This window comes from Toxotes jaculatrix, chromosome 15 (assembly GCF_017976425.1).
Source record: "Toxotes jaculatrix isolate fToxJac2 chromosome 15, fToxJac2.pri, whole genome shotgun sequence".
Taxonomy (NCBI): Eukaryota; Metazoa; Chordata; class Actinopteri; family Toxotidae; genus Toxotes; species Toxotes jaculatrix.
The window spans coordinates 14,278,813-14,302,582 of record NC_054408.1 but is presented as its reverse complement, the minus strand read 5'-3'; the positions used below and the strand labels follow the sequence as shown (position 1 = coordinate 14,302,582).

Genomic DNA, 23,770 nt, shown 5'->3' with positions numbered 1-23,770 from the left:
AGTTCTATGTTTTTTTTGTAACCTTATATTTCTGCTATACAATTTGATTAAGCCTCTCCTCAAAAAAAAGAGACCTCGTTATAGAAAATACAGTAAATGTTGACATACGATACAGATACTGAATATCAAACACTGACAGGGCATCATAATATCATTGTTTTTTGTTTTTTTTGTTTTGTTTTTTTTAACTTTTGAGGTTATTATCAGAGCCAGTAAGAGCTGAGCACATTGGATTAACATAAAACTTTTGCTTTTTCAAGCAATGCCAAACATTGTCTGGTAGTGAACTAAGTATCTTTTGTGTTTGTTGTAATCTACAGAAGATAAATAATAAGATATAAAAATCAGAGCAAAACAGGCTGAAATGCTTCATCGCAGAAATACACAAACAGCTGGTTCTGAGCTTGTCACTAGGCTGTGATCAGTGGTGTTGTGCTGACATCTGGTGGCTGTGTTTCAGCAGAACCGACCACAGACACAACATGCAGCGCTGCTTCCTAATAACAACAACAATATTGTCATAATCTGTCCACGTCTCTACTGTAATTCAGTGCTTCATTAATAATAGGTTTTAACAATCTGGGTTCTATTAAAAGTTGGTTTCTGACTGGAAAAAGTTACTAATGAATTTGAGCTCAAAAACCTGCAGAATTGTTTTGCTCTAAAGTAACTTCACATTTACCAAAGATCAGTGTTCACTTTTGAGGATATCTGAGGACTCGAGGAATAGATAGATAGATAGATAGATAGATAGATAGATAGATAGATAGATAGATAGATAGATAGATAGATAGATAGAACCATTTTGGAAAAGAAAGAATTCAACACAGAAACTTGACAGTTTTAAGGACTAACAATTGTTATTATAAGTATAGATCAGCTCCAGAAAACCAACCAGTTCTCTGCTCAGTAACTAGATCCCTATAGTTAAATACTCTGGAGGTGTCACCTGGCAACATGTGTTGTAACGCCTGGAAATCGACATGAGACACAGCACTTCTACTCACCTGAAAGTGTATGTTTTTCTCAAGCCAGACACCTACCTCAACTTCGTGTTGTTGCTGTCATTTATCCAAGTGAAAGGAGAATCTGAAGACAGTAAAAAAGGTAATGTTATCTACAACAAAGCATAATATTTAACATTTACATTTTGATGTGTTTTTAACTGATGTTTGAAAAATGAATGAGCTGTCTTGTCGGCCACCTGGAATCTGAAAACAGCAGAAGTGAAATGGCTAAAAGCATGCCTTGCTGAGTCACTTTCATTTGTGTTGAGTTCGTTTTAAAAACTATATCCCAACCCTTTTTGTTTGGTGGTAATGTAAGGCCTGATTGGATGGCAGATTACTTTTTTCCGGCAGAGAGTTTCACTGGGAGGAGGTTAATATTGTTTAGATGGAGCCATTCAGCAATTACTGTCTCTCTGTCCATCTGAGTAATCATGAAGGGTTTGTTGCCACTACAGGACATGATGAGAGAATCAGCAGGTCAGTGTGGAACTTGTATCTATAGGTCCTTAACTGAAAATCCATTTGTTAGAGATGAGAGTGTCTTGCTGTCCCAGGGGCTTCAGTGGAGGAAGTATAGAGTTAATGCAGATCAGGTTACATGTCTGCAAGATAAAGGCAGATGCCAGAAAGTCCGAGGCTCTGCAAGTATCACAGACTGGGAGGGTCCACAACTGTCAAAATACTTGTTTAGAGCAGCTGACAACAGTTAGACTTTTTCCTTTTTCTTTTTTTTTTTTTTAACTTCCTCAGAAATGCTGCCCAAATCTGAGAATAGGGTTTACCCTCATCAAATAATCGAGGAGATGCAGCGGGTCAGACTGGGACTGAATGAAATGGTTTCTTGTTTCAAAGCGGTGAGTGTTTGTCTGTTGAGATCAAACAGTTATTATTATTAAGCCATCAGCAGCATGTGAATTTAGAGGGGTCGACATAATTTTAACTGCTTCACATACTGTCTGGTACTTTTAGAGCAATGTAGCATGTTTTATAAACTGATGTGTTTTGTTCATAAATTATGAATCTGCAAATTAACTACAGCTCTTAAGTAAATGTGGTGGAGTAATAAGTACAGTATTTCCCCCCTGTGATGTGATGTGATGTGATGTGATGTGATGTGATGTGATGTGATGTGATGTGATGTGATGTGATGTGATGTGATGTGATGTGATGTGATGGAGTAGAATCATAAAGTAGCACAAAAATACAGTACTTGTATGTAGCTCATTTTCCTTACTGGATACTTTTGTCATTGTGTTTAAAACTGGAACTGTATCCCTTACTCATGGGTACAATGAACTGATGTGATCAATAGTTTACAAACTGTAAACTACTGTCCTGTGTCCTTTTTAAAAAAAAAAAAAAAGTAAAAAAATGAAAAGGTTGGATTTTTCATGCTGCAGAGGCATGGTATTAATCCACTCTCAGTAATGCAGTCATCTATTGATCCAGAACTGGCGTCTTGCTACTTTCTGTCCCACAAAGACAAGGTTTGCTCTGGTTTCCTGCTGCGGTAGCTCTGCTCTGACATCACTGATGCAGTGCTGAGCGCAAGCGAGCCCCCACAGCACCGACTGCAGAGGCTCGTCTCTCCCGCCGTGCTGTCAGCTCCTCAGCCTGGAGCAGATCTGTGCAGCGTAGCTCTCCGATGTCACCTCCGGGATGGGGGAAGCTGAGGTGGCGTCCCAGCTGGCAATCAGCGCAGCCAGATCCTCTAAGCACCTTTCTCTCTCCCCTTCTTTCCAGCGCTGTGCATTCAGCTCCTGGGTTAGGGAGAACATCCGCAAGAAGGAATGTTGCTTCTTTGAAAAAGGTGTCAGGTAGGCTAAGCTGCTCTGTACTTGTGTCGGTTTGATGATGAAAGCCTCTGACATGACCTTGTAGTTGCTGCTGCAGCTGCACAATAACAGAGATACTGTTTGTGTTGATGTAAGAGTAGGCCTTGGCCTAAATTGCTGTAAGAATAGCTGCATGATGATTGAATGTAATAGTTATTTACTGTAGTTGCTACTTTGACTTCAACTCAAACTGTCTGTCTGCAGAGGAATCATGTATAGGCATATTAATACTTCCTATTATGTGCAAATCCTGTACCACTTTGATACATGGCAACATCACAAGTATTAGCCTCTGTTTCCCCTCTAGAGAGGATGTGTGTAAGTGTGGTTATTCAAAGGCTGATCACGTGGGTGACGCCATCAAGCCAGAGGACTTCACCGGGGAGTCATGGGACAGATACAGACATATTCGCGAAGTGCCCACTGATGCTTTCGGAGACATCAGCTTTGGTGGTTTGGGACAAAAGACAGGCAAGGTGAAACAATCCTTTCTCTACACCACTCTGACATAAGTTGAGTTGCATGCAAATGTGTGCCTGCATGTCTTTTTCCGTGTCTCCATGTGTCCATTTTCAGTATGTGCGAGTGTCCACAGACACCAGCCCTGAGGTCCTGTACCACTTACTGACTGAACAGTGGAAACTTTCCCCTCCCAACCTGCTGATCTCCGTGACCGGAGGAGCCAAGAACTTCTACCTGAAGACTCATCTCAAGAACATGTTCCACAGAGGTCTTATGAAAGTGGCACAGACAACAGGTCAGCCAAGCCAGACACAGCAATGGTGTAACAATAATTAACCAGGCACTCTGTAAAAGGATCTGTTATCAGGACATGTGTAGGTGTGGAGTGTGGGTGTATGTCAAATCACACCTCCTGTCTGTGTGCTCCACCTACATTCAGATTTATGCAGTCAAAGGTTTTTGTGGCATGTGGTTAAATGTATATTGTATGCCTCAAAGGTCCATCCCTGCTGTCTGTGCCTGTGCTATTTAAAATGCAGTGTTTCCTCATTTGCTGCCTATACATCTTAGTGACTGTGCCCCATTTTGCACTGTGCACATATTCTAACTGGAACTATGGATTGTGTTCACATGTGTACTCAGCAATCAAGCTCTCCCAGCTACAAAAAAGTCAGAGGAGATTGTAGATGGTGGTCAGAAAGTGCCAGAAAGATTTTTTAAAGAAGCAACATTTAAATCTTTGGGGAAAAAAAACATTTTGCTTTGTCTTAGATGAGTTTAATTTGTAGTAACTTTTCACTGTCTGATTGACATTTGTCTGAACATGCCCTGAATCATTTCCTGTTGGTACAGTTTGCAGTAAATTATATTTACACCTTAGATTGAAAAGGTGAGCTTTCAGCTTTTTGGCTGCACAAAGACTGGAAATTCAGGAGGTCACTGCAGCCCTCCAAGAAATGATCCAAGACATATTCTCCCCATGAAATCATAATGCGTTATTTTTAGGCTCAATTGTTTCGATGTTGGTGTAACTTCATATGTCCTTTAAAGACATGAGGGTGATATTGATCTTCTCCTCTAACTCTCAGCATGAGAGGAAATATGTATATTTCCCCAAAAAGCAGAACTATTCCTTTGATAAGACAGAATTTGTACACATGCTGTGTTGGACACAGGTGCATGGATCATCACTGGAGGTACCCACACAGGTGTGATGAAGCATGTAGGGCAGGCTGTGAGGGATTACGCCCTAAGCAGCAGCTCCATGCAGGGCAAGATCGTGGCCATCGGAGTGGCAACATGGGGAGTAATTCACAACAGGGACACTTTGGTGTACTCAGGGGTACGGTGAACACATTTACACGTCTTGTCTCTTTCTTGTGACAAAATTCATCATCTGGATAGGGAGTCTTCTTGTGATTTTCCTCTTTTGCCATCTCCCTCTCTGCAGGGTTGTTTCCCAGCTCATTATTTGATGGACATCAATGGTCAAGGTCGGCTGTCCTGTCTCGATAACAACCACACCCATTTCCTGCTGGTGGACGATGGGACCCACGGAGGCTATGGCGCTGAGATTGAACTGCGCAGCCGTCTGGAGAAATGCATCTCTGGAAAGCGTCTTGGAAACAAAGGTTAAAAATAGCAGAGGGAGTGTCTACGGATGCAGAAAGCCATCAAAGATAACATCTCATATCTGTTTCTTTCTGCCCTGCTTTTAATATTGATTTTTTATTGTCCAACCTCCAGAGAGCGGCGTGACCATCCCTGTGGTGTGTGTGGTTTTGGATGGAGGTCCAGGCACTCTGAAAGTGAGTCATCAGTTTTAAGCCTCTTTCTCCATCTTTGCCATCTTTGTCTCTCTTGTCCGACTCTTTTGTGTGTGTCTCCTCTCAGACCATCTATAACGCCATGCTGAATGGTACACCGTGTGTGATATTGGAGGGCTCTGGGAGAATAGCAGATGTGATTGCCCAGGTCGCAGGACTCCCAGTGACCCGGGTCACTATTGCTCTCATCCACCAGCTGATGAAGAAGTTCTTTGGCCAAGAGTATGAGACCTTTGCCGACCTCGAGATCATAAAATGGACTAAGATGGTATATGAACAGATTAATGACTTTAACATTTACAGACCATTTTCCAAACGACTGTTTATTTCCGTTGTCTTAGAAAAAAACTTCATCATGAATTCAGTAACATTTTTGAGAAATTTCAGACTGGATTTAGATCTGATCATAGCACAGAGAACTGGTTGTGAACCTCCTGAGGGTTACACACGGTGTAGGATGGTGGACCACTTCATCCACTAGTGCCCATCTTGTGGTGTGCCTCACTTTTAGATCCACTTCTGTTTGTGTAATTCCTCTTGGAGACAAATTTTTATTTTTGTGGTGTCGACATTCAGCTGTATGTACCAACAACACACAGTGATAATAGCAATCTTGTTACTCTCATTAACTGAGTTATTGACATTAATTCAGTCATACCAGTTACTAGCTTTAGCTTCATATTTACTGTACAGACATCAGTGATGTGAATCATCTAATCTAACTCTCCTCCAGAAAGCGAATAAACATATTTCTCAAAATGTCAAACCTTTAGTTAAAGGCTGAATTAGGTTTATCCACCAAATCCATCTGTGAACTCCTGACCCTGTATGTGCTGAATCTCGGTTTAAGGCTCTCCTGGCTGTTCAAGTCCAGAGTAATTTAGGCTTGTTAATTTAGTGTCAACTTTCAAGTGTTGTCTTAAGAAACATTTCTTCTTATTGAAAAGTGCTTCACAAATAAAGTCAATGCTGTGCCTGTTGAACTGCTACTTGGCACAAAGTTTGATGTAAAACCTTGCCCGCAGCCTGTTTGTTTTCTGTTACAGATTCAGGACATCATCAGGATGCCACAGTTGCTGACCATATTCAGAATAAGCGAGGACAGTCACAGAGATGTGGATGTTGCCATTCTTCAAGCACTACTCAAAGGTAGGGATGTGGTTTTCACACAGATGTTTAGCACCTTACTGAGTTGACTGTAGAACACAGCATTAAGCATGAAGATGGAAGCACTTAGCACCAAGCCAGCTTCTAGCAAGTATAATGTTGCCTCTCAGAAAACAAAATGTCTGGGCTGTGGTATCAAATGTGCTTAGTCTCTTGCAGATGTTTTCAGCTTAATGACTGTTTTTTTTTTAGAGACATTGATAGCCAAACATAATCTATTTAGAAATCTTCAGTGCTTCTTGGAAGCTTATTTTGCCTCATCATGGTCTTGAAAAAGATTTATGAAACTGATATAGGCCAAGCTTGATGCACAGGGTTATGCACTAAATGAAAAGTGAGTCCACCACCCTGGAACATCTTAATCATGATAAGTCATCCTTCTAGCCGAACTGCTGAGTACATTGCTTCCGTCTCTGAGCTCCTTTGGATTAATTAAAATGCATTTCCAGGAAGCGGCCCTGCTCACTCATCTATTGTAGGACATCCAATGTTTTTTCTCTTCTGTTACCACAAAGTTCATAGCAGAGTCTTTGTAGTAGTATGAGCAAAGCCCTGCTACCTGACCACGCTGTGTAGCTGTTCAGATAGCATTTTACAGTACAGATCATTAGTCAACTGTTTTGTCAATTGAGAGAAAATTAATCAGCAAATTTTGCAAAGTTGAATAATTATTTAAGTCAATTATCTAACAATAACAGCAACATTCTCTCTTTCCAGCTTCTCAAATGTGAGGATTTGCTGCTTTTTTCCATTTTACATTGCCTTAAATAAATATTTTTGGGTTTTGAACAAAATAAGAAATTTGAAGACATCGCCTTTAGCTGTGGGGAATTGTGACTTTTTCTTTTTACAATATTCTGACATTTTGTGAGTAAATGATTTGTCAGTTGTTAAAAAAATAATTATCAGAACAGCAGACAATGAAAATAGCTGTTAGCTGCATGCTTTTATATTAAAAATATGCCTTGATTGAAGAGAGTGGATGATCTCTTCTGTAGAGAGACTGTCTTGTAACAGAGAGGTTTTAGCTCTCCAGCAGTCTGGCTGTCTTTTGACTTAATGTAAGTAGAATTATTTGACACTAAAATGGTGTCAATGCAAATTCTCCGCTCAGCTTCGAAGACCAGAGAGTCACTGGCAATCGACTGCTGGAAGAGGCAGCTGGAGCTGGCTATTGCATGGAACCGAGTGGATATAGCAGAGACTGAGATTTTCACTGAAGAGAGCCAGTGGAGGGTGGGTCTGCTGATCACACACCACAACACCAGCCCTGATCTGTCCCAGACATAATCATCCTCCTTACACTTTGTGAAATAACTGCCTTTTTCCATATCAAATCCAGGTTTAACAATACAAGGAAAACAATGACAGAAATATATCTATTTTCATCTCAGTATATTGTTCGTTATAATCCTCCTAGAAAACAGCTAAATGTTTTAGCTGTGAAAATTTCTGCATTTAAAATTTTCAACCACCACCAGGCTTTTGAAAGATAATATCTTATATCATAAAGGTTTGATGATACAAGGGGCAGAGAACAATTACATCATAAAATAGCATAAATTAAATCATAAAAGAAATGATTCTTTTACGATCTGCACTGCTATGTTGTTGCACCTGACATAAATGAGACAGCAGTCACTTCACTGAAAAACAAGCCATCACATTTCTCAAAAATAGTAAATTACAAGCAGCAGTCAGACCCTAACTCTGTCTTGTCCTGCTGCCTTGTTATCGTGCCCTAGTCCAGTGACCTCCATTGGGCCATGTTCTCAGCCCTGGCTGGCAACAAGCCTCAGTTTGTGAGTCTGCTGCTGGAGAATGGAGTGAGCCTGAGGGATTTCCTGCAGGAAGAGGACACTCTGTGTGAGCTCTACAAACAGCTTCCCAACTGCCTCTTTCTCCGCAAGCTGGCCAAGCGGGTCCACAGTTCTCGCCGCAGCAGGGGGTCACCATTCAGGGGAATCAGGCATCGACCTGACTCTAGGCAAGGCAAAATGATCTCCATGACTCATGTCTGTGATGAGGTGCGCCATCTGCTGGGCAGTTTTACCCAGCCCCTCTACCCTCCCTCCACCATGAAATACCACGTCAACATGACTATGGAGGACACGTCTGCATCGGTGAGTATGTTTATCCATCATGTGCTCAGCTGTGCTTACTACCACCAAAACTATGATTAAATGAATGTAGCTTGACAACCAAAACTAAAGAATACATCTCACCAAATAAGGGTTATGACATTTAAGATGTTGGGTTGATTGCAGTGTTTTGACACCTTTTTGGCCTTGATAAAAGATTCAGTATTTTCCCTCCAGAATTTTATTTCTTCACAATGTAGAAACAGTACTTAGACCTTCACAATAGGTAAAGTCTGAAAACATCTGGCTGAAAATAAATAAATAGCAAAAATCCAAATTGGGTGGGGTATGCCTTAGGATGATTTAGACGGATGCCATCAATATGTCTGAAGTCCTGGCTACAGCCATAAACCATACAATTAATGCAACACATTACTTCACTTCTCCTCCAGCTGTCTAAAAGTCAGGTAGATTCCCGAGGTCCAGTCAAGGAGGACAATGCAGAAATACAGCAGGATCCAAGCAGAGACCTTTTCCTTTGGGCTGTCGTCCAGAACAATAAGGAGCTGGCTGAAACTGCCTGGGAGCAGGTGATGAAAACACTTGCACACTTACATGGACAAAGTCTGGAAACACACGTTTCTTTCTGTTTCTGTTTCTGTTTCTGTTTCTGTATTTGTATCTGTAGCTGTATCTGTATCTGTGTCTGTGTCTGTATAGTGTAGAGACTGCATATCTGCAGCTCTGGCTGCCAGTAAGATCCTGAAGAAAATGGCACAGGAAGGAAGTGATGCAGACAAGACAGAGGACATGCAAGAGCTCGCCAATCACTATGAGAAACATGCCATTGGTATACCGCAGACATAATGAGTGGCTTTACTGATGTCAAATACAGTCATTTTACAAGGCCAGCATTTATCTTCAATGTGCATGTGTGTATGTGTGTGTCCCAGGTGTGTTCAGCAATTGCCACAACAGCGATGAAGAGCGGGCCCAGAAGCTGTTGGTTCGTGCATCGCCATTTTGGGGAAGGACGACATGCCTGAGGCTGGCACTGGAGGCTGACGATAAAAGCTTCATAGCTCAGTCAGGTGTTCAGGTAGAGCAATCTTCAGAGTTTTCTTTAGACTGATAAAACCTGATAAATAAGACTTTCCACATTTCATTTTGTTACTCAAATATGAGTCTTTTGGAATTCAATCTCAGTAGCATTAATTGCTGCAGATACAGTATGAGCCAGTCTACTGACATGTCTGTCTCCCAGGCTCTTCTGACTCAGATTTGGTGTGGGGAGCTTTCAGTGGACAATCCTGTGTGGAGGGTGATGATCTGCATGGTCTTCTTCCCTCTTATCTACACTGGCTTTCTGATTTTCAGGTCAGTCTTATTGGCTGTAAGAAAATTTTTAAAAATCTGCACTCATTTTCAGTATGTTTAGTGATCTCTTTTAGAAATAGGAGAGTTCTCGTTATACAAGATGAAGGGATGGAAAAAATAAGAGAGGTGTTACATTAGAAAGAAATAAATTACCATTACAGCATAAAAACTTAATCATGTGAAATTCAATGCCATTTTGTAGGATGGGGAATCTTAAAAGAGGTCAGACAAATACACGCTAGATGGGTTTCCAAAGAAAACTGAGACCATACGGAGTTCTATAAAAGCCATACATTTTCTGTTTTTTTTTTTTTAATACACAAAAATTGCTAAATTACTGCAAAGAGGACAAGTCTTCACGTTAAACTGAACCAGTAAAGTGGAACAGCCGTCACAAATTGACTCTCACGCTGACACATTCTCAACGAGTCTGCATGGTGTGACTAGTTCTGCTGCCACGTGTCTCTGCAGCCAGTGCAGAAGGATGAAAACTTTGTGTTACAAGCACAAGGTGCATAGTTAAAAACAACAACAACAAAAAAACAACAAAAACCATCACATTAAGTATAGATCCATGCATTTGGTCTAATATATATTAAGAAATAAACACATTTTATTTGCACAAACCACCTGGTGGCAGCAAGACCTCTTTGACTGAGAGATTTATTATTTATCAAAACTGAAAAGGGTTTGATTTGAATGTAACCTCAGTCCACACTCATGTACAAATTTGATTGTGTTTTCTGAGCAAACATATCTGAAGTGATTAACATATTTGTTTCTGTAGTGACGGTCAACAGTGTAATATTATAATTCTCCCCAGACGTGATGAAGTCATTCAGAAAGAAAATGAAAAGAGCGAGGAGATCAAGACAGTAGAGTCTTTGACGGGAAGTACACTGAGAAAAAATTCTCGTGGCTCGTAAGTAGACATTTAAATATTAAATAAATAAATAAAGATCACTGTGTCCTGAGAAAACTTCTGTTATGATTTAGCGTTATATGAATAAAATTGACTAGACCAGCAGGTCAGTTAGAGGAAAGCAAGAAATGTCAACTGTGTAAAAAAAGAAATGCAGTTCAACATGAAAACATCATCGCTGTTTCTAACCCCCATGACCTTTCCATCCACAGTGACTCTTCCAGCCTGCAGCACCTGAAGCCTCTGGGCAGCTGGTCCAGACTAGTCTACCTGTACAGCTCTCCGCAGGTCAAGTTCTACTGGAATATAGTGTCTTACTTCGCCTTCCTCTTCCTGTTCGCTGTGGTGCTGATGATTGACTTCCAGGTTACGCCCTCTGCAGGGGAGGTGCTGCTCTACATCTGGCTGTGCTCTCTGGTGTGTGAGGAGGTCAGACAGGTGAGGGACTGCAGCTGGGACACACACGTGTACAAATACTAAAAGATATATCAGTGTGTGTTGGTCTGAAACTGATGCAGTGCTTTCAACTGTGGCTTAAACACCAACACTGATTGTGCTGTGGCCAGAAGTGCAACTGTTTTTCAGAATTTTAAGTCACTGGCAGTTTTTTGTTTTGTATGGTCTAGTGTTGATTTACTGTATTAGCTGAATCATCACAGAACAACAATGGTATAGTTTGATGACAGTTTCCTAAGAAATATGTGCATCACCACATTATTAAAATCCCAATCTTCTAAATAATAATTTGTCTTCTCTCTCATCTCAGCTGTTCTATGATCCAGATGGCTTCGGATTTCGTAAGAAAGCCAGGATGTACATCAACGACCTGTGGAATATTTTAGACGTTCTGTCCATCCTCCTATTTATCATCGGCCTTGCATTTAGGTAAGTTTCCTTCCTCCCAGACAAACGCTTTAGGCCAAGGAAGTGCTCTCCACCAGCTGGGTTGTCTGTGAATCATCTGTTTTCTGCTTCAGGCTGACATCTCAGCTGTTCTATGCGGGTAAAATCCTCCTATGCATCGATTTTGTTGTCTTCTGCCTCCGTCTCATGGCCATCTTCACCATCAGTCGAACTCTGGGACCCAAAATCATCATAGTCAGGAGGATGGTGAGATGGTTACATACAAATACAATGAATGCCTGAGGTAATGTGTGAGTGACTGCAGAACGCAAAATGCTGTGCTCCAAAATACCTTTTATCTAATACAAAAAGAGAGTTCTGCCTCACTGGGCCTCCATCTGGTGTCTGCAGATGAGGTGTGCTCTTTGTATGAAATAAAAGGTGTTTTTGAACAAAGTGCTGCAGCTGGACTGTCTGTTACCACACTGGTTTTCAGTCAGTCCCATCCTCGAAAATGGGATATGCATTCAGCTACTTTCAATTATTCCATTCATGATTTTCAAAAAAATCTACCATTGTTTGTGCAGAGATTAAACCTGTAGAAGCCAGTGCAACCTGCAAATATTGAAACTTGTCACTGCAAAGTATCTGATCTGATCATAATCTGTCACAGCAGCACACAGAGTGACAAAAACAACTTCATATGGTTTTAGATTTTAAATTGCAGCTTAGTTAAAGTCACCAACTGGACAATAAAGTCACCTCTGTACATACTTTACATGTCACTGGTCACAGTATTCAGATGTGTCCATTTCCTCAGAGTTTCTAGCTTGTGACTTGATGTCTCTTTGTCCTCTAGATGATGGATATGTTCTTCTTCATGTTCTTGCTGAGTATCTGGGTGGTGGCGTACGGTGTGGCCAAACAGGGCATTCTCATCCACAATGACAACCGGCTGGACTGGATTGTCCGTGGAGCGGTTTACGAGCCGTACCTCATCATATTTGGGGATTTTCCCCACAATATTGATAGTGAGTGGAGACGGAGAACAATATTGCCTTTTTTGTAGTTGAAACATTGTGTAGTGTTGTTTTAATTGTTTCTGATACAGATAAAATGTTTTAGTTTCAGTAAACCAGAGAAGCATTCTACACCCTTTTGATCTTTAAGATATTTATTTAAAATTTTACCACTAAGAAAATAATCACTTTGCAGATACTGCATTTGACATCAACTCCTGCACCATGAATGGCACCGATCCTCTGAAGCCCAAGTGTCCTGTGCTGAATGAAAACCAAACACCAGCCTTCCCCGTGTGGCTCACCATCATCATGCTTTGTATTTACTTGCTCTTTGCCAACATACTGCTGCTTAATCTGCTCATAGCTATCTTCAAGTGAGTCCTCCTCAACATCTCTGCTCCTTGATTCAGTCATCGTTTCATGAGTGTGATCAGAATACTGTAAGTCCTGAAAGTAGCTTAGATGACAACAACTTGTTGTTTTCACTGCTTTGTTGCCTGTGTTTTCCTTTGCTTTCTTACGCAGCTTTACGTTCCAGGAAGTGCAGGACAACACAGACAGAATATGGAAGTTTCAAAGATATGAGCTGATTAAGGAGTACCACAGCCGCCCCGCCGCTCCTCCTCCTTTTATCATCCTCAGCCATCTTTATCTCTTCATCAGGAACGTGGTACTGTGCAGGCCACCCATCGTCTGCAAGGAGTTCAGTCAGTACTGAATTATTTATGTCTGTTTTTGCTAAAAGTAGGCTTCATGAATGATATGCTGTGGACCTCTTAAGGGTTTTAGCTTCATCAGCCTGTCAAAAACTGATTTTAGAAAATTCATTCATTCATTCATGGGCCGAATTATTGACATTATAGTCAAGTCTTTGTAGAAAATATGTTGTATAAGATGTGTGCTTTTATATGAAGGTTCTTACAGTGGGTTTTATGATCACCCTCCATACACAACTGCCAGTAATCACATGACCAAAATTTCATGCTTTGGTCAAATGATAACAAACTAATGTTGGACTTGTTTATTTGGTGAAGTTGTGCTAGTGGCACTAAGCATGTGACACTGTTTTTCAGAAAATGAGCTTACTCAAATAGAGGAAGAGGAGCTGTTGTCCTGGGAGTCGTTGATGAAAGACAGATACCTGCTGTCCACACAGCAGGAGCAGAGCCAGAGCATGGAGCGACGCATCCTGGACACTGCCCAAAGGTAAAATCCCACAGGAATGTAGCCCAGTGTAGCTGCATAACAATCCTGCTGTGTATGTGAGACCCCTCATCACACCATTAATTTTAATTTACAGTGAATTACCTCATCCTTGCAGTTCATTGTTTTAGTTTTTAAACCTACATCTTTGCTGTTTCATTTCACTCTCATCACTCTTGTTAGCATTGCTTCCAGCAGCTGAAGGCAAATGTTTTCAGCCAAAAATAAAGCTCCGGCAATCCCAATGTGTGCTACCTGCGCAGCACCAAACAGAGCACAGCTGGTGAATGTAATGAAGCATTTAACTGCTACAGAGCCAGAAATCTCCCTCAGGAGTGGGTGGAGACCAAAACAGAGATAAAAGGACAGAGGATGCTGGACATAAACATTTGAAAAAAGTGCTCCAAAAATGATAATATTGCTCTGTAACTGCTGGATGTGTTAACAGCCAACTGTTAGATAACAAGTTTATCATATCCACTGAAAAGGTGCTAATATGTAAATGTTCGCTAAATGTCCCCTAATTGTCACAAAAATAAATCTATGCAGTTTTAAAGGTATAGTCCCTGATTTTGGGAAATATTATTTGCCTTCTTGCCAAGAGTTAGGTGAGAAGATCTATGTCCCTTTCCTGTCGGTTCATTAAATATGAAGCTAAAACTGCAAGACTAGATTGTTACTTTGCACAGAGCCAAACAAGCTGTTCCCCCCTGTTGCTGCTCTTTCTGCTAAGCTAAGTGGCTGCTGGGTATAGTTCATATTAAATGTACAGACATGATAGTGGTATCAGTTTTCTTATCTAAACTATTCCTTTAATGCAGCAACACAGCTTGATATGGTTCAAATTCCAATTTGACTGCACATAACAGGTGTATAACATCAAACAGTCTGGGAGTGATATTCAAACAATTGGCTTATCTGTGCTTTTTTTTTGTTTGCTGAGGGTTACCACCATAGCCGATCAGCTGGAGAGGGAAGAGGAGTCGAGTTCTGCTGCCATGGTGAAAAGACTGGCACGACTAGAGGAGCAGGTTGTGACCTGATTTTTTTTTATCACTAATGTTGCACCTGTGTCTGTAACATTGCACATTATGTTGTGGGAGCAAGGCACGACACGATGCAGAGAAGTGATCTCACAGTTCCTATTGCACGCATGTGTGTTTGTCGTATTTTGTTTCCAGATGTCCCCCGTAAAAAATCGGTCATTTTCAATGTTATATAAGGAGTCATCAAAAGTATTTGACCCACTTTTGCTTTGGTTCAGGTCGTCCAGTCAACCAAAGCTCTGCAGTGGATTATGGACAGTCTGAGATCTCAGGGCCTTGCTGCAAAAGAAGCACAATCACTGAGTCAGGAACCAAATTCCTCATTCACTACTACTGTTAATTTATATGTTGTTTTTCAAATATGATTGAAATATAATTATGTTTCAAATCTCCTTTTGTTTGGCCTCACTTAAATTCTTCCTTGCAGCATCAACTATAATAGATGAGACCCCTGACACTTTGAGAAATATGTCAGAGAACAAGAATGGGTTCCACGTGAACGCCCGTCAGTTTCACTATCCGAACAGCAAGATCACACGCTTCCCAGTGCCTGAGGAGAAAGTGCCGTGGGAGGTATTGCACATATTTTTCCACCGTCAAATCACCAGCTGCATGAAAAGACGGTTTGGGTTTATTGGATCCAGTTTGTTTTCATGTCCTCTTTTCTCAGGTCAGCTTCAGCTCGTACATGCCGACTTATTACGCCTCTGAAGACAGTGGGGACAATATGGATGGGTATGCACCGGCTATGAGGAGACCATACATAATGATTTTTATGCCTGTGGTTACATTTCAGGTTGCATTTTTAAATATTTTGAACTAAACCGAATAACCACAATAACTAAGCTTTCTGCCAGAACCGTCGGGCCACTCTCTACTTACAAGGCGGGCTCCTCCCATCTCTTAAATTTCATTTCTTCTCTCTCTCTCGCCACAGATCAGAATCAGAGACCTTAGATAATTACAGGTATGATACAAGAGAACATACAAAAGGTATCAAATGGCACTTACAGCAACCTTACAAGCATGTCTTGATGTCTGAGATGTATCTTCTCTGTCATTAGAAACCCAGGAGGGAGGACTGGCATCAGGGGACGAGGTGCACTCAGCCAGCTGGGTCCAAATCTGACTTTAGACCTTGTTGTTACACGGTAGGGCATCTCATGTCTGCACAGAGCTTTTAAAAATAGATTATTTTCCTTACCTCTTGTTGCATGACATGATTTAAGATTTTGAAAATGGATTTTTAGCTGGCGAGACAGCGAGAGGTCTGTTTTGGAGTTCCTGGCAGTTTGGGACGAGAGCCAAGGAACTTTGGCTTTACCTGGGGTCAGTACCTGTTTGGTCACTTTGGGTGCTTTTTTCAGCTGTTCAAATAAATTTAAGAGCTCTGTTGTGTTTTTAAACCCTCAGGGACCTGTCGAATCTACTGACCACCTGCCTGTGACGCTTAAGAGAACCATGGGCAAGACACTGTATGGAAAAATAAGTGCAAAAGTATCAGAGGGAACAAAGGTGGGTCTTTTCAACACGGTTTGCCTTTTTATAGGAAAACCTGAGGGGCAGGTTTACAGGCAGCAGTCAAATGAATAATGGATGCAAAAAGTACAGCAGTGACTAAAAAAAAACAACAAAAATACCTCTTAGTAAAGTAAGTGAAAAGCAATAAAGAGCATTTGATTAAATATTTAAATCAAAGAGATGCAAGAATTGTTAAAGAACAGGAACAAATCTGGTCAAGTAGACATCCACAAAATGCCTTTCACAATAATCAGGTTTTGAGATGAGACTTACAGTGAAGCACTCAACAGAGTTTGCTGAGCTTTAAGGCAGGACAACAAGACTTGAACAGCCAGGAGCCCTTTATCCTCATATACCTTATATATATCATATATCTTGCCAGTGACCTGCAAGATACACAACCTGCCTTGTGGACCTACTATATGGGATCACGAATCGAAATTGTCCCCTAGGTTTATGGAAACCAAGCTTATAGCCAAGGAATTTATTTATTTGCTGTCAGTTTATTAGGAACATCTAGCTAAAACTACTGCAGTCAAATACAGCATCCCTGCAGTAAATCCTACTCCTGTAAAGTCTATTCCTGTTGATATAAATGTGGTGGATGAAGGAAAGAAGACCAGCTGCCATCTGATCACGGCAGAGGACAAAGTCCTCTACCACTAAAATTTTTGTATTTAGTTGAAGCTCTTATCATACTTGAGGTCCACCATTGTTTATTTGACTACTGTTTAAGAATTAAATGAATGATAATTAATTAATTCAAAAGTGCTTTTCTTGATGCTGACATTGATGAGCTTGTTGATTCAAACTTGCAGTTGCTGTGTCACTGTGTTTCAGGTGTTTGAGGGTTATGTGGATGACTGCAGGAACACTGATAATGCCTGGGTGGAAACCACCGTCCAAAACATTCACCTGGACAGAACGAGCCAGGTGATGGTAGATATCAATAATATGGTGAGAACACTTTTTTTTTTTTTTTCAAAATGTGCAGAGCGTCCTTTTTTTATAATTACATGATGAACCTGACTGATGCAGTATTACTTCCCTATGTATTTGGGTGATATTTTGGGACAAAATTCAGGTCATGATTCTCCCTACAGTAAATACATAATTGTTTCTTGATCATTGCCTCAGGTGGTGAAAAGCAACAATGCTCTTCAGTGGCAGGAGGTGAGCAGCAAAACAGGAATAAGCTCAAACCAAAGAGACTCTCTGCGGCAGGTTGCTGAGCTGCACAACAGGAAGTTCTGATTTTCACACTGCTGTAGCTGTAAATGTGCCTCTTCATCCACGGGTTTACTTCTGTCTGTTAAATGTGGCCTTTTGTTAAAGCTGACATAGACTGATTCTGTTGCACTGAAAACAAAACAAAAAAAAACATGGCTGAAGACAAGACGCTGTAATGATGTATGCCGCTATGGTGTCATGGGACAGTAAACTCAATGTTTAGCCCACACACTGTGTTGTTCACTTCATACACGTGTAATAATTCACATGTGTACAATGAGGATGAATACTTTAAACTGTACTAACAGGTGAGTCACTTCACGTGAGTATTTCCACTTCATGCTACTTCATACTTCTACGTCTACTTCTATATTTCAGAGGGAATATTGCACTTTTTACTTCACTATGTTTATCTGACACTATAGTTAGCAGTTTCTTTTTTCATACAATACATACAAATGCAATTCCTCATCCATTGTCAATACACGTAAGGAAATGTGCGATTATGTGTCCACTATGTGTATTCAAAACAAAACACACAAATGCAAATCATTATTTTATATAAATTATGCATCATTCTAGATGAAAATACCCAACATGATACAGTTAGAAAGCTACAGCTGGAGTGGATGCAATATTAAAATGCTACCAACAAGGTGATGTATGCATATTAATAATAATCCTATAATATAAGTCACATATGTCTGAAAAGTATCTTATTGCTTAATGGGTACTAATACTTATTCACTTTTACTAGAGTAACATTTTGAATGCAGGACTTTCGCTTGTGATGGAATATATATGTATATATACACGCGCGCGCGAGTGTGTGTGTGTGAGTGTGCTTTTGTAGTACTGCTGCTTGTGGTACTTATTGAAGCAGGTGTTCCTCTGAGTACTTTTTCCACCACTGGGATACTTTAGCTGCTCAGTTTTCCTCTATGACAGGGTATCGGTGTTTATGTCACGTGTTACTTTTGCATAATCAATCACTCTTGGCCTTTTATAATTATTAAAAAGTCTGCTACTACAATTTGAATTTCCTTCTATCGCTGACAGTGTTCTCTCACCTTGTTCTGCAGAGGTATTAAACTCAAACTGGACATTGTGGGATTTATCTCAGTAACGTGAACTCCTTCATATTCGTCTGTAATCTGTTCCAATTTTCGACAGGGGTTTTTTTCTCTACCTGCCAAGCGTGCGGCCTTGCTTTAGTTTCGGAGCAACCTCTAAGAGCGCTCATTGGTTCAGGCAGAGTTGGCTACATAGAGAAGTATCGGTTTCACAACCTCCTCATTCCCTTGCTCTTTTCTGCTCCGTCGGATAAATCGATTATTCTACGTCAAAAAAAACGACTTGACTTTAATGTCTAATGGGTGAACTGATTGCAAGGTTATTCATTTACGTAAAGACGTTTGATTAAAAATAAAAAGAAGAATAAAAACAAAACAAAACAAAACAAAGAACCCCCGTATAATATGTACGCAGTCCTACTCTCCAGACAAATATACGTTGTTCTGCCTTCTTTATTATTATTATTATTATTATTATTATTATTATTATTATTATTATTATTATTATTATTATTATTATTATCACTAATATTATTTCCTGTAAATCCCCTGCGGTGAAGCGCCATTGAAGAGTAACCGAGGCTATTTTTAACCACACCGTCCAGAGATGAGGTTAAACGAAGAGCTCTCACTCTGCTCTTTTTTCATGATCCCTCAAACAGCTCCACCAAGCGACTGTAGCTCCTGTAAGTGGAATATAAGCATTAGTTTGGAAATGTGAACTGCAGCTGTTTTGCTGCAATACATAGACAATAGAGGCCATTGCTAGTCTGTGTATCATGCATTAGTACAATGAATATTAATAAATATAATATAATGAATATTGATACACTTACATATGAGCAAAATTTTAAAACGAAGAACTAATTTTAACCGCTTAATACTCAAATTTGTACTTAATTTCAGTATTTGGGTAAATGAACTTAGTTGTATTCCCGCCACAGCCTAATGGATGGAAACTTCCATGCCTATTTCATCTTGATCAATCAGACACCAGCTAATTTCCGATAAAGCAGAGCGCTACTCCTGCTCCACATACACTTTTTTGGGACGGAAAAGCTTTTTCAGCCCGCTGTCGGAGTCATCGCCTTTTTAGACGATCTTCGAGGGGTTTTACAGGTGAACGAGCCAGAGTGTCCGGAGGTGACGTGTGACGCTCACAAGACTACGGTCTATACCATTAGAGTGGACAGTAAATAGATGAACCGAGGGACAGAGAGGGAGAGAGCAGCCGGACGTCTCTGAGGGATTCAGCCGAGCGAAAACGGTAATTTTCTCCACCGTGTGTGTGACATTTATCGAAAGCTTGTCCTATGAAGTCAAATCCCTCACTTTTGCATCGTTTGACGAGGAGCGATTTGGTTTTTGGTGGTGGGATGAAGCTAAATGTGCTGACGGAGGCAGCTGTCAGTACGGGGCATTAACACGACGATGGACTGTTACACCAGCTGTTTGCACTGTTTGTGAATGAGATTCTGTGCCACAGACCAGCCACCTATAACCGCCCAGAGTCAGCACAACAAGCCCCCAAGCACTAGTCTAAATCAGCAGACACAATGTGGGCCTTGCGCACTTTGTATCTTTGTATTAAAAGGGTTTGTGTTATTATGTAACCGAGTGCACATTCTTGTTGAATACTGGAGAAAAGACTCTTGTCTTGTGTGTTTTAACCAGGAGAAGAAGGAGAAAATTATAGAGTGCTGTGTGCTGCTGCAGGAGAGGAGGCTAAATTATAGTGGGTGGTGAAGAATTGTTTGTTTTTTAGTTAAATACTCAGAATGAACTTTTTTTTTGTTTAGTATCTTTGACTACGTGGCTTAAAAAAAGGATAGGCTCTGATTTAATGTTATTTCTTTTTGTTGAGGACATTGCATGGTGTATACTCAGTTTGCAGTCTAATGCGACAGTCCTGCATTAAATTCAGCGTTCATGAAGTTTACTGTGTTCAGCTTTATTTTAGGGACGTGTTGATTCAACATCATGGTCATTTTTGAGGCTGCTGGATTAAACTCCATTATGCTGAGAGGTGTCTCTAATGTTTTCTCTTACCCATTTATCCCAGTAAGGGTACACTCACTATTAGAAACTCATCTCACTATAATGCAGTGCAATTCAACAGATTTACATAGTAAAAGTGGGACAAAGTCATTGTTTTGCAAGTTACAAGTGTGGCTTTATGAAATCTAGAGCTGCGACAATTAGTTGGTGGACAGAGAATTTATGTGCATTTACCTTTTATTTTTTAACTGCTTTTAAGCTACATTTAAAGACGTCACTCTGGGAAAATTATTTTATTTTTCACTATTTTATGACATTTTCTAAACGAAACAATTGACCAATTAGTCAAGGAAATAATCGCCATATTAATTAATATAAAATAACAGTCCTCTGTCAGATGTGAGGCTGGTAACATTTCACCCTGCATGCCCTCTGCGAGCAGTGGCCATCTGACACAAATCAGAGACGATCATTTATCCGTCTTTCATGAAGACTTGATGTCACAACACCTTTCATGGTTGGGCTGATTTTCATTTCTGTCCCACATACTTTGAGAGTCAGCCAGTGGTGGACAGCGTTACATGTGTGATTGCTGGATGCTGTGCGCTGTCACGGCAGCAGCATTGTGTTCCACCCTCATTGTGCTGAGTGGGACATTTCCAGTAAGTGTCCACGTGTGTCACTAATGGCTTTGCCTTTCTTGTAATGGCTGCCTGTCAAATGTTGTCCCCCGCTAACACTGTGTTGAGGGCTGCACCTCTCAGGTGTTCTTTGTGTTCTTAACTATGGCACAAAGACACCGAACACCAGGTCTACAGCCAACGTGAGCAACTACACATGTGGGCCAGTTTTGGCTTTTGAAGCTCTTTAACCTAGTTTTTAATGAACCAAGAACATTTCTTTTTATACAAGGAGAGCATTAGTGTTGAACTCAAGCTCTGCCACCAACAAAGTACATCCGTTTCATTTCCCGATACATTACAACGAGAGTTGAAGCCCTGGAATTTCCTCCCCTGCTGCATTCCTTCAGCTGCCAATATAACATGACTGTTGCTTAAACAATAAGAGTGGCAGAGCTGAAACAATTCATTGATTGTTTGACGGACAAGGGAAATTAATTTGCAGCAGTTCTGATAATCAGCTAACCAAGCAAAAATGGCAAGAATTGCCTGACTTAAACTTTTCAGATGTGAGGATTTGTGTTTTATGTTATTTTAAATTTAGTATCTTTGGTTTATTGATAGTGGGTGACATGATCCTTCTTTACCACAAACATGGGCACTGTTTAGTTTGGCTCAGTCCCACATACACAATCCTAGTGCAGTAAACAGTCACTGGAGCACCAAAGGTGTGTTCTTCCACAGCTGAAAATAGTCCCCAACAAACGCGGTATTTCCTCCTGCTTGACTAATGTTTGCTAAAAACTACAGTGCCCGGCCGTTTGCCTTTTTTAAAAATAAAAAAATGTGTTTTGTTGAAACTTGGAAACAGTAGTATACAAAACAGTCTCACTAAGGACCACTTAGTAGTTATTCTCAAGCTTTCAATCATATTACTTGACCTTTATCAGCAGGTGAAGTTTACGCGATTGTTGTGATATTCAGATATCAATTTTTGAGCACTTTAACTGGCTTCTTGTCCATGTTGGTCTAAAAAAATGCATACAAATGTATACAGTACATTTAGATTTAAATGTTCAGTAGAGATGAATGGGTGTGCGGCTGAATACCACATGCATGATGGGATATCGGAAAGTATTAAAATATGGACTAACACATTGTGGGTTTTGGCCTTTTTGGCCTTTGGTAAAAATATATAGAGTAACAGTAGTCTTATTCTTTATATATTTCACACTTCAAATCCTCTCTTCTTGAAAAAGTGGGTCACTCAGCATGGTGTTTGTCCAGGTGTTAAGAGTTGAGCACAGCATCAGCACAGGCATAGGAAGCACAGGGTGGTGGTCCTGATGCTGGCTTAGAGACAGGAAGCTGTATTTATGTAATTGACGTGTAGCCTTGCAGCTGGTCTCATCTCTCTGATCCCAGCCCTGGAGACCAGGCTTGTTTGTTTACGGTCACATTTATATAGCAGTGGCTTCAGTCAGTGTCATGTCCTGTCAGGCTAAACGAATAAGCTCATTGCTGTATTTTATAAGATGAAATGAAAAAAATGTATGTGTCATAATTGATATGCTGATGAAGATCCATTACAGCCATCAACTGTACCCACTTCTGTCTGATTTGTAAAGCTACAGGTTTGATTTCCCTTGTCTACATCAGTTAGTCTATCTATCTATCTATCTATCTATCTATCTATCTATCTATCTATCTATCTATTTATTTATTTAGGGAGCACTAATCAGCCAGAATAACTGAAAACACCTGTGTGGGTGTGCAGGGCCTTTGACTCACTGATTTGTTTTTCTCTAGCTGGTGCATTTGTACCTGAAAACAAAATACAGTTCCTCTTTTTTTTTTTTTTTTTTTTTTTTTTTAAAGAAAATTGGCATTGACATTGCCCATTATATTGATTTAGTCCCAAATTTAGGGTTGCTAAATACTGTCACACAGAGGCTACTTTTAGAGTAACCAGTGAACAATGAGGCACAAAATTAGAGAAGAGATACATGACTGTCAGTGGACAGAAAGGTTATGTAACAGCTCTGATAATAAATCAGTCTTAGAGGTCATTTTTTAAATTGTCAAGTCACTTGTTCCAGCTCCACAGCTTCTTAAATATGAGGATTGTAACTCAAACACCTTTTGGACTATTGACTAAAACAGTAATTTGACATTATGTTGAGTTTAGGTAAATTCATAATTTTCACAGTTTTATTTGTCTTGTCATTATCAAAACAAATGATTAATTTAAAAAAAAATCATCAGATTAATAATGAAACCAACAATGAAAACAGTTGTTAGTTGCAGCAATAGATCCGACATACAGCTGCAAATCAAACCACCTCTCGTGGTCAAAGGCATAAAATGTCCCATAAGATAAATAAATTAATCTCTTACCTTCAGTTTAAAACAAAAAAAAAAAAAAATTGTGTTTTTTGTTTGTGGATTTGCTTAGTTGACATTAACGACTGCCTGAAAGCTAACGTCCAGAAATAGATGTCACATGGGTTTTTGTGCTGAATGTTCACTCTTCG

At 40.2% G+C, this 23,770-nt stretch overlaps 2 protein-coding genes across 2 annotated transcripts in view; both read left to right on the top strand.

Moving 5' to 3' along the window:
- Nucleotides 1-1,818: 1,818 nt before the first annotated feature.
- On the top strand, nt 1,819-18,225 carry trpm2 (transient receptor potential cation channel, subfamily M, member 2). The gene is made up of 33 exons (XM_041057251.1): nt 1,819-1,864; nt 2,754-2,827; nt 3,153-3,321; nt 3,422-3,602; nt 4,483-4,649; nt 4,758-4,938; nt 5,054-5,115; nt 5,201-5,401; nt 6,180-6,282; nt 7,415-7,536; nt 8,046-8,423; nt 8,849-8,971; nt 9,102-9,231; nt 9,335-9,480; nt 9,646-9,758; nt 10,582-10,680; nt 10,893-11,118; nt 11,447-11,565; nt 11,658-11,790; nt 12,383-12,554; nt 12,739-12,919; nt 13,071-13,252; nt 13,619-13,751; nt 14,692-14,779; nt 15,013-15,129; nt 15,242-15,367; nt 15,465-15,529; nt 15,732-15,761; nt 15,859-15,945; nt 16,045-16,123; nt 16,208-16,309; nt 17,156-17,272; nt 17,453-18,225. Exons 1-33 carry the CDS (start codon nt 1,844-1,846, stop codon nt 17,567-17,569), a joined length of 4,344 nt encoding a protein of 1,447 aa, XP_040913185.1. The 5' UTR covers nt 1,819-1,843; the 3' UTR covers nt 17,570-18,225.
- Nucleotides 18,226-19,833: 1,608 nt separating this feature from the next.
- Nucleotides 19,834-23,770, top strand: part of si:ch211-45c16.2 (mitogen-activated protein kinase kinase kinase 13) — a 28,025-nt gene continuing 24,088 nt past the window's right edge. Inside the window, exon 1 of the mRNA XM_041057161.1 lies at nt 19,834-19,885. The gene's annotated coding sequence lies outside the window, so the exon portion shown is untranslated. The remainder of the gene's footprint in view (nt 19,886-23,770) is intronic.

Excerpts from the sequence above, each read along its gene's own strand:
- trpm2 (XM_041057251.1), top strand. The coding sequence starts at position 1,844 with ATGGTTTCTTGTTTCAAAGCG. Across the intron at positions 3,603-4,482 it reads GAAAGTGGCACAGACAACAG|GTGCATGGATCATCACTGGA; the intron begins GTCAGCCAAGCC and ends TGTTGGACACAG. Across the intron at positions 8,972-9,101 it reads CTGAAACTGCCTGGGAGCAG|TGTAGAGACTGCATATCTGC; the intron begins GTGATGAAAACA and ends GTGTCTGTATAG.